Source organism: Notothenia rossii, assembly GCF_949606895.1.
Source record: "Notothenia rossii genome assembly, chromosome: 1".
NCBI classification, from domain to species: domain Eukaryota; kingdom Metazoa; phylum Chordata; class Actinopteri; order Perciformes; family Nototheniidae; genus Notothenia; species Notothenia rossii.
Window position 1 is genome coordinate 96269151 of NC_136912.1, and position 11124 is coordinate 96280274.

The following is an 11124-nucleotide window of genomic DNA, read 5'->3' on the forward strand; positions in this document are numbered from 1 at the left end:
ATTGGTGACAAACCGCAGCCCTGGCGGAGGCCAACCCTCACCTGAAATGGGTCCGACTTACTGCCGAGGACCCGGACACAGCTCTCGCTTTGGGAGTACAGAGATTGGATGGCCCTGAGTAGAGACCCCCTCACCCCATACTCCCGCAGCACCTCCCACAGTGACTCCCTGGGAACCCGGTCATACGCCTTCTCCAAGTCTACAAAACACATGTAGACTGGATGAGCGTACTCCCAGGCCCCCTCCAGGATCCTTACGAGAGTAAAAAGCTGATCCGTCGTTCCACGACCAGGACGAAATCCGCATTGTTCCTCCTCAATCTGAGGTTCGACTATCAGCCTGACCCTCCTTTCGAGTACCTTAGAGTCAACTTTCCCGGGGAGGCTGAGTAGTGTGATGCCTCTGTAATTGGCACACACCCTCTGATCCCCCTTTTTAAAAAGGGGAACCACCCCCCCGGTCTGCCACTCCTTCGGTACTGTTTCCGACTTCCACGCAACGTTGATGAGACGTGTCAACCATGACAGTCCCTCAACACCCAGAGCCTTCAGCATTTCTGGGCGGATCTCATCCACCCCCGGGGCTTTGCCACTGTGAAGTTGTTTGACGACCTCAGTGACCTCCCCCCGGGAGATTGGTGTTGATCCCCCGTTATACTCCAGATCTGCCTCTAACATAGAGGGCGGAGTTGTCTGGTTTCAGGAGTTCCTCAAAGTGTTCCTTCCAACGCCCTAACACTCCATCAGTTGAGGTCAGTAACGTCCCATCCTTACTGTACACAGCTTGGATGGTTCCCTGCTTCCCCCTCCTGAGGTGTCGGACAGTTTTCAAGAACAACTTTGGTGCCGCCCGAAAGTCCTTTTCCATGTCTTCTCCGAACTTCTCCCACACCCGCTGCTTTGCCTCGGCCACGGCTGAGGCTGCTGCCCTTTGGGCCTGTCGGTACCTTGCAACTGCCTTGGGAGTCCCCCGGGATAACAAATCCCTGAAGGCCTCCTTCTTCAGTCGGACGGCTTCCCTGACCACCGGTGTCCACCAGGAGGTTCGAGGGTTACCGCCCCTTGAGGCACCTAGGACCTTGAGACCACAGCTCCCCGACCACTCTGGTTCAATGTCCCCAACCTCCACAGGAATGCCCGAAAAGCTCCGCCGGAGGTGTGAGTTGAAGGCCTCCTGAACTTGGGCCTCCTCCAGACGTTCCCAGTTCACCCGAACTACACGTTTGGGCTTACCAGGTCTATCCAGAGGCTTCCCCCGCCACTCGACCCAACTCACCACCAGATGGTGATCAGTTGACAACTCCGCCCCTCTCTTTACCCGAGTGTCCAAAACATACGGCCTCAGGTCCGATGATACGATAACAAAATCGATCATGGACCTTCTGCCTAGGGTGCTCTGGTACCACGTACACTTATGAGCATCCTTATGTTCGAACATGGTGTTTGTTATGGCCAATCCATGACTAGCACAGAAGTCCAGTAACAAACCACCACTCCGGTTCAGATCAGGGGGGCCGTTCCTCCCAATCACTCCCCTCCAAGTGTCTCCATCATTGACCACATGTGCGTTGAAGTCTCCCAGCAAGATTAAAGAGTCCCCTTCAGGAGCCCAATACAGGACTCTTTCCAGGGTCTCCAAGAAGGCCGTATACTCTGAACTGCTGTTGGGTTATAAGCACACACAACAGTCAGAGTTTTCCCCCCCCATAACCCGCAGGCGTAGGGAGGCGACCCTCTCGTCCACTGGGGTAGACTCCAACAACGAAGCACCCAACCGGGGACTTGTGAGTATCCCCACACCCGCCCGGCGCCTCACACCTTGAGCAACTCCGGAGAAGAATAGAGTCCAACCCCTATCCAGAAGTAATGTTCCAGAGCCGACGCTGTGCGTAGAGGTGAGCCCAACCAGATCCAACTGGTAACGCTTCACCTCCCGCACAAGCTCCGACTCCTTCCCCCCCAGAGAGGTGACGTTCCACGTCCCCAAAGCCAGCTTCTGTCGCCCGGGTCTGGTCCGTCGAGACCGTCTGCCTTCACTGCCACCCTTCTGGCAGCGCACCCGACCCCATCGCTGTTTCCCGTAGGTGGTGGGCCCGTGGGACGGAGAAGCGGAGGTGTTGCCCACGTCGCCTTTTCGGGCTGTGCCCGGCCGGGCTCCGTGGCAAGCCCAGCCACCAGACGCTCGCCAACGAGTCCTCCTTCTGGGCCTGGCTCCAGAAGGGGACCCCGGGCTTCCTCCGGACCGGGTATCCTCACTTTGTGTGTCGTCTTTCATGAGGTCTTGTGAACCAATCTTAGTCTGGCCCCTTGCCTGAGACCAATTTGCCATGGGAGACCCTACCAGGAACACAAGGTTACAGACAACACAGCCCCCAGGTTCATCAGGGCACACAAACCTCTCTACCACGGTAAGGTGCTGGTTCTTCAGTCTCCTCACTGTATATTAAAGACATGTAAACTGTGACCTGTCAGTCCACAACATGTTTAGCTGCTAACAGTGCTAACTCAATGCTAACTCACTCTAAGCTAGCAGTTTGATTAATTATGACTTTGTTATCCATCTGTTGCTCTTTCTGCTCTTCACATTGTCAGTCCGGCTGAAGCATGTACAAAACAAAACAACATTTATAAGTTAGACTTTCTACGCCCTGAAAGCTTTAGAAAGCTCTTCACACATCTAGAGAATCACTCAGACACGAGACCGGACTCAGTCAAGCTGTTCTGGCTGCAGATTACTAACATCTCAGCAGTCTTTTAAATTAGAAAATAATTACACATGCTCACCTCCAGAAAGATCACAGGGGACGCAACAATAATGAAACATTAGAATAAAAGGTGGAGGATATAAACTGGTACATCCCAGTGAGGCTCCAAAGTGAATGACATTAGATGAACATTAGCTCTGAACTAAAGTGGTGGGACATTGAATATGATGAAGCTGTTTCAAAGCAACAGATGACCAGCTCTTTGCTCCACAGCGCTGCTCCTGGACGGCCTGTTGTCTGTCGTTCACATCACTGATGAAGGCCTGAGCATCTTGGAGCCGCTGGAGGTCACACCCACTCACGTGGTGGTGAAGGTGCTTCACCTCTCTTCCTTTGGCCTTATCATCGATACATTGAAAAGGCTTCTAAAGTGGCGAATAAAGGGCCAAATTCTGCTGCTCCTACGACCCCCGGGCAGAGAGGAACAAATACTGGATGTATTTCTGCTGCAGAACAACGTCCTTGAGGAGGAGGTAATGTGCTCACCATCAAGCTAAACACTTGTTTTAAACCACAGCTGTTTCCACAGAGAAGTTGTGGCCCCAAGCTTCCTACTGTATATAATATAATATCATTGGAAGGATGAAACCCACTTTAAATGCACACACAGTGACCTTTGTTCTCTGCTTTTAACCCATCCTAGTACCAGGAGTCTAATACTAGGAGTCTAGCACTAGGAGTCTAGTACTAGGAGTCTAGGAGTCTAGCAACAGGAGTCTAGCACCAGGAGTCTAGCACCAGGAGTTTAGGAGTCTAGCACCAGGAGTCTAGTACCAGGAGTCTAGTACCAGGAGTCTAGCACCAGGAGTCTAGCACTAGGAGTCTAGCACCAGGACTCTAGAATTAGGAGTCTAGCACCAGGAGTCTAGTACTAGGAGTCTAGTACCAGGAGTCTGGAACCAGGAGTCTAGGACTAGGAGTCTAGTACCAGGGGTCTAGTACTAGGAGTCTAGCACCAGGAGTCTGGAACCAGGAGTCTAGGACTAGGAGTCTAGCACCAGGACTCTAGAATTAGGAGTCTAGCACCAGGAGTCTAGTACTAGGAGTCTAGCACCAGGAGTCTGGAACCAGGAGTCTAGGACTAGGAGTCTAGTACCAGGGGTCTAGTACCAGGGGTCTAGTACCAGGAGTCTAGAACCAGGGGTCTAGAACCAGGGGTCTAGCACCAGGGGTCTAGAATCAGGAGTCTAGCACCAGGGGTCTAGCACCAGGGGTCTAGCACCAGGAGTCTAGTACCAGGAGTCTAGTACCAGGAGTCCGGTACTAGGAGCAGTGTGCAGCTATTGTACAGCGCCCGGGGAGCAATGGGAGTGAGGGGGGAAGGGGGGTGTCCGGTGCCTTGCTCAAGGGCACCACAGCAGGGTAGGAGGTGAACTGGCACCTCTCCAAGTAGCAGTCCACACTCCATATTTAGGTCTGCTTGGGGACTTGAACCAGCATCCCTACAGCTCCCAGTCCAAGTCCCTACTGACTGAGCCACTGCTCCTCTTTTCAAACTTTCTTGGTTGTGAGAAGAATCAGATCTATCTGAACTGAATATTTGTTTGCGTATATTTCTTGTGCAGATTTAACAATTCATTCTTAATTATTTACGTGGTGTGCCACACTCTACTTTGGTTATCAAACTCCAAGTTTACATTAATACTTTAAAATACGTATAAAGAAACGTTAAGAAGCTGCGGCCCCAAGCTCCCGACTGAGAGAGATAATATGATCATTTGAAAATCTGAGTTTACTCTGTGAACATAGGCTGATTTACTTCACACATTAAATGGTTAGTTATAAATGAGATAATCATGAACTGCTAAGAATATATAAACTAAAGAATAACATAAGTATTATATCAATAATCTGATGATGACTGGCAGGTTACATAATTAACATCGACAGTAAATCAGATGGTTAGCAAATACTGAAAGGCACAGTTGAAACACTCAACAACTGAACGATTGAAAGGAAGTATTTTGGGAGTCCAATACTAATCAAAGCTTTAAAGGTCCCCTATTATACTCTTTATCAACAGTATATCACAGGTCTCAGATATATCCAGAGCCTGTCTCTGATTGGCTGAAACACCAAACAGATCATTGCAGCATTACCCATAATCCCCTCTGTTTCAACCCTGTTTCTGATTGGCTAATGGTTACACAAGACGAAACATCGTTATGACATCATAAAGTCTTTCCACAGAGGGGACACATATTGATGTAGAAGAGACATGAAGAAGAGGGGACACATGTGGATGTAGAAGAGACATGAAGAAGAGGGGACACATGTTGATGTAGAAGAGACATGAGGAAGAGGGGACACATGTTGATGTAGAAGAGACATGAAGAAGAGGGGACACATGTTGATGTAGAAGAGACATGAAGAAGAGGGGACACATATTGATGTAGAAGAGACATGAAGAAGAGGGGACACATGTGGATGTAGAAGAGACATGAAGAAGAGGGGACACATGTTGATGTAGAAGAGACATGGAGAAGAGGGGACACATGTTGATGTAGGAGAGACATGAAGAAGAGGGGACACATGTTGATGTAGAAGAGACATGGAGAAGAGGGGACACATGTTGATGTAGAAGAGACATGGAGAAGAGGGGACACATATTGATGTAGAAGAGACATGGAGAAGAGGGGACACATGTTGATGTAGAAGAGACATGAAGAAGAGGGGACACATGTTGATGTAGGAGAGACATGAAGAAGAGGGGACACATGTTGATGTAGAAGAGACATGGAGAAGAGGGGACACATGTTGATGTAGAAGAGACATGGAGAAGAGGGGACACATGTTGATGTAGAAGAGACATGAAGAATTGGATTTTGCTTAATAGGCGACCTTTAAATCAATAACTGAAAATGACCATAACCAAGCATACGGACCGCATTGTCTTACCGAACCGCTGCTGTGCTGAATAAAGGAGGGAACACAGCGGTGGACCAGTTGAGAACCACTGCCCTCAAGGGTCATGGAAAAAACAAAAAGTGTCTCGTCCGCACGAGAAAATTACCGGTTCCCCAAGTAGGAAGTGGAGCACACAAGAGACGACCGTTTCTGTTATTTTTATGTTGGGAAGTGGCATTGCATATATTATATATATACATTATTTGAGATATATTTCGAACTCAGACTTCATTTTTAGTACATTTCGGCCAGGGGTGTAGAGTTATTTGTTTCAGCACCGGATTCACAAAACAGGAGAGTCTGTGGACCAGTCTGCCTTGATCTATGAATGAAGAGATGTGCCTTTTATGCAGCTGAAGAGAGACAAGACTGCTACGTTTTAACCACACACACACACACACACACACACACACACACACACACACACACACACACACACACACACACACACACACACACACACACACACACACACACACACACACACACTGGCGACCAGACATCTTCTTCATAAAACTAATAATATGGCGTAATAATTGGGCAGTTTGGTGTGTGTGTGTGTGTGTGTGTGTGTGTGTGTGTGTGTGTGTGTGTGTGTGTGTGTGTGTGTGTGTGTGTGTGTGTGTGTGTGTGTGTGTGTGTGTGTGTGTGTGTGTGTGTGTGTGTGTGTGTGTGTGTGTGTGTGTGTGTGTGTGTGTGTGTGTGTGTGTGTGTGTGTGGGTGGTTAAAACATTGCGGCCTCGATCTCTCCTCAGCTGTTCTCATGAAGGTAAACAGGCTGAAGGTGGTGTGTAAAGTCCCTTACACACCGAGCCAATTTCGGCCGTCGATCGACGTCAATAGATGTCGATAGATGTCGGTAGATGTCGATAGACGTCGATAGATGTCGGTAGACGTCGGTAGATGTCGATAGATGTCGATAGATGTCGGTAGATGTCGGTAGATGTCGGTAGATGTCGATAGATGTCGATAGATGTCAAATGATGTCGATATCGATAGATGTCGATAGATGTCGATAGATGTCAATAGATGTCGGTAGATGTCGGTAGATGTCGGTAGATGTCGGTAGATGTCAAATGATGTCGATATCGATAGATGTCGATAGATGTCGATAGATGTCGATAGATGTCAATAGATGTCAAATGATGTTGATAGATGTCGATAGATGTCGATAGATGTCGATAGATGTCAAATGATGTCGATAGATGTCGATAGATGTCGGTAGATGTCGGTAGATGTCGGTAGATGTCGGTAGATGTCAAATGATGTCGATAGATTTCGATAGATGTCGGTAGATGTCGGTAGATGTCGGTAGATGTCGGTAGATGTCGATAGATGTCGGTAGATGTCGGTAGATGTCGATAGATGTCGATAGATGTCGATAGATGTCGGTAGATGTCGATAGATGTCGATAGATGTCGATAGATGTCGGGCCGTTGATGGGCGTCGTGTCGCCCTACTCAGATTGGTGTGTCTTGGTGTGTACCGCACCGCAGCCGACTTTTCGGCTGAGCCGACACCTGGCTGTCGGCCAAAGGCCGTCGGTCAAATAAATCACTGATTGGCTGTTAGCATAGCGAATCAGTGCATGAGAAGCGAAACGGAAGTGAGGGACCCAAACAAACGAATAAGAAGGCACACACAGACGGCTATTCTTTTTCATTTTCATCTCACCTGGACGCAAGGGTTTATTTACCCAGGTTTAAAACACTTTTCCTCCCTTAGAAAGTCAGGTGCTGCATCCTGTTCTCTGGGTACACTGACGCACACGCTATTTGTTGTTTGCTTATATCACGCAGTCTGTTCTTCTTCTCTCGGTTATCACGCAGTCTGTCTTCCGGTTGCCTCTTTTGAATGACGAATACACACTACCGCCGCCTGCTGGTAAGGAGAGTTATTGCCACTCACGCATGCGCAGTTCGTACGTGCAACTTGGCCGTCGGCTGAAGTCTTTGCGGTGTGTTCCAATGCGAAACATGGCCAAGACGCTGGAGATGTGAGGCGACGTTCCATCGGGACGTGTTCTTTGGTGTGAGTTTGGTGTGTAGACAGCTTTAAAGGCACATCTCTCCTACTTGGCGAACCAGTAACTTTCTCTAGCGCACAAGAAAGTGTATTGTGCACACAAGATTTTTTTTTTCTTTTTCTCATGACCCTTTAGGGCAGTGGTTCTCAAAGTGGGGGGCGCCCCGCCCCTTGGGAGCGCAGAGGCATGACAGTGGGGGGGGCGCGAGAGACCAGGAGGAAAAATGGTTATTAAAAAATAAATAAAAAGAGAATAAATGAAAAACAGTTATGAAATATTATATGACATTAAAAAAAAAAAAAAGTTTAAAAGGGTGATTTGTAAAATATCCATAGAGAAGAAGTAAATCTGTTTACAGTTCTGTTTCAAATGGGTGCTGAGAGAGGTATCCATAGATCTCTTCATGTTGCTCTCAAAGTGCACCAGATTGATGCTTTTAACTTCAATATTTAAAAAAAAATCTTCCCGGGGGAACTTGCCCCCGGACCCCCCTATGTGAGGTCCACACACCACCTATAAAAATAGCACTTTACCCCTGCTTACACCCGTATGCCGTGAGCTGACTATCGAGCCTTCATTGTAACAGTCCACTACACTACACAACAACAACAACAACAACAACAACAACAACAACAACAACTGTACTACAACAGTACACTGTGTGACTTTTTTTTTTCTCCAAAGGGGGGGCCTGACAGAAAAAGTTTGAGAACCACTGCTTTAGGGGCTCCGTAAACAACCCTAATAAATATATAAAAAACTGTGTTGGAGAACTGGAATTTCATCCAAAGATATCTAACCTATACACTTTAATTAATCTACTCACATATGTCCTCATGATGTTATTCTTAATTGATTGTAATTCTTATATCTCTGTAGAGAAGGTCTGTCAACATGTTGTTTTAAATTGATCAAAAATGTCCTGTTACTGAAGGTTGTTAAAAAACACAAACGTGCTGTGAACATCCCGATCTCCTCCGACTGTGAGCTGGACATTGATCACAGATACAGTGTGCACTGTGAACCTGAGGGCTTCTTCATTCAGCCTGAGGTGAGTCACTGATGCTCCTCTAAAGAAACACAATGATCATTAACACATCATGTGGATTCACAATCAGGAAAGAAACAGATCAACTTTTAACATCTGCTTCTGGTTTTCAGAGTAAAAAATTTGATTCCAGGTATGGACCAAACTACCACCCGACATTTCAAGTTACCCTGACGACGAGCACAGAGAGAGTGGCTTTGAAGGTCAAGGACCAAGATGGAAACGTAGTCTGGAGTTATCGCGTGTCACTGGAAGGTAAAGCCTCCACCTGAGCTCAGACCCAGTGATAGACTGATAACTCCAAAGATCCATCTCATAGCCTTCTCTATTAAGGCTCCATGGCAACGCATCGTTACGACATTAAACACACAACATGTTATATTCTAAAACCATAGTAAAAACTAGTGTGGTGGTGAAACAGCGTGGCATTATGGGAGTTGTAGTCTTCATCTTCTCATGGTTAAGTGGATACGGCGCCATTACAGGAGATCGTGATGAACGTACTGTTACCTTGATTAAAATGACACGTCTCTCTGAACCATTTGAGATAATGTACGTACACAACTCAACAAAATATAAATAATACAGGTGTAGGAGTTTTTATACATTTTAATGAGGAAATGTTACATATTATAACTTTAAGTGAACAGAAATCCGCCTCTGGGAATGTCGAGTTACTTTGCTTTTTAAGAGATCTGATTAATGTGATTGTTGGTTAATAAAAGTATTTTCCCTGTTTATCTTCCAGATCCAAGGAAGGACTTGTCCCAGAGAAATGTCCCAGCAGAGAGCAGAGTCCCAGCAGAGAGCAGAGTCCTAGCAGAGAGCAGAGTCCCAGCAGGGAGCAGAGTCCCAGCAGAGAGCAGAGTCCCAGCAGAGAGCAGAGTCCCAGCAGAGAGCAGAGTCCCAGCAGAGAGCAGAGTCCCAGCAGAGAGCAGAGTCCCATCAGAGAGCAGAGTCCCATCAGAGAGCAGAGTCCCATCAGAGAGCAGAGTCCCAGCAGAGAGCAGAGTCCCAGCAGAGAGCAGAGTCCCATCAGAGAGCAGAGTCCCATCAGAGAGCAGAGTCCCATCAGAGAGCAGAGTCCCATCAGAGAGCAGAGTCCCATCAGAGAGCAGAGTCCCAGCAGAGAGCAGAGTCCCAGCAGACCAGAGGCTGCTCTCAGTTCGGACAGAGTTCATTCAAAGAGTGACTCCAACTATCCTGAAGGACCTTCTGGATAAACTCTTTGAGTCTGAAGTGATCAGTGAATCTGAAATGGAGTCAGCCAGAACCAAACCCAAAAATGACGGAGCACGAGAGGTGGTGGACGCGGTGCGAAATAAAGGAGCTGCAGCCAGCAGGGTTCTGATCGACGCTCTCCGAGAGCTGGACCCGTATCTTTGCAAAGAGCTCAACTTGAGCTGAGGATAAACCTCGTGGAGTGTGTGTGACAGTTGAAGTCTAGTCCTCTGTTTTGTTACCTGAACATGTTTCCCCTTGTCCTTGAAGGTAACACAGATTCTGAGCGAAGGCCTCTTCCCTTCTCTCTTTTCTCCTGGACTCCCTCCTGAGAGCAGCTTTTTTTTCAAGTACATGTTTACTTTATTACATAAATAAATAATTTACCAGCATCCACTGCATCCTTTCACATTTGTGTCAGGCATAGGAGCCGGGTCATGACACACATAAGGGCTTGTTCTTATTTTACCAATTGGTACTGACTGAATTTGAGAAACTGGGATCGATAGTAGACATCAAAATACAGACGATTATCTGAATAATTGATTAATCGTTAAGGAAATAGTCACTATTTTAATTTATTTATTTTATTGTATGTTGTATTGTTGGAGGAGCTCAGGTCAGAAGAATCTCATTGCCAGTTCTCCACTGAAGCTGCTGAGCATATGATGATACAACCTCTGAGTTTGAATGTCTGCACAGCCTTCTCTCTGATAACTGGACTCAAACTCACAATCTAATATTAAATAATCCATTCCTTGCACGCTTAATGTAAATATAATATCCTGCTTTATATTTTGTTACTGTACATTTCTCTATTGTGCAATGCCTTGTCTTTTTATGCTGCTGCAACGCAAACATTTCCCAGATTGAGTTCAATAAAGTACTTCTTATCTTAAAATATACCACACTGTAGTCTGACATATATTCAGTGTTCCAAGTCTTTTAGTTTTTACGTTTTTTAGGTTCTTTTGTATATTTAAATGTATATTTTTGACCTCTTTTTACAACTTATGTTCTTAAGTTGTTTATGTTTGCACCACAATACACCAGAGCTAATCCCTCTTTGGCCGTATCTCATTTCTGAGATTTCCCCTCCTCGACTCCTCGACTCCTCGGTCCTCCGGTAGTGACCCGGAAATAATTTCAGCGCGCCAT

General features: G+C 46.8%; 1 protein-coding gene across 1 annotated transcript in view; it reads left to right on the forward strand.

Annotated features, from left to right (window-relative positions):
* Positions 1 to 10874, forward strand: part of LOC307020054 (NACHT, LRR and PYD domains-containing protein 12-like) — a gene marked incomplete at its 5' end in the record, with an annotated part of 50085 nt that extends 39211 nt beyond the window's left edge. Inside the window, 4 exons of the mRNA XM_079651151.1 lie at positions 2978 to 3237; positions 8632 to 8748; positions 8859 to 9000; positions 9494 to 10874. Coding sequence (XP_079507277.1) covers positions 2978 to 3237; positions 8632 to 8748; positions 8859 to 9000; positions 9494 to 10152 — 1178 coding nt within the window. The 3' untranslated portion in view covers positions 10153 to 10874. The remainder of the gene's footprint in view (positions 1 to 2977; positions 3238 to 8631; positions 8749 to 8858; positions 9001 to 9493) is intronic.
* Between the last annotated feature and the right edge of the window lie 250 nt (positions 10875 to 11124).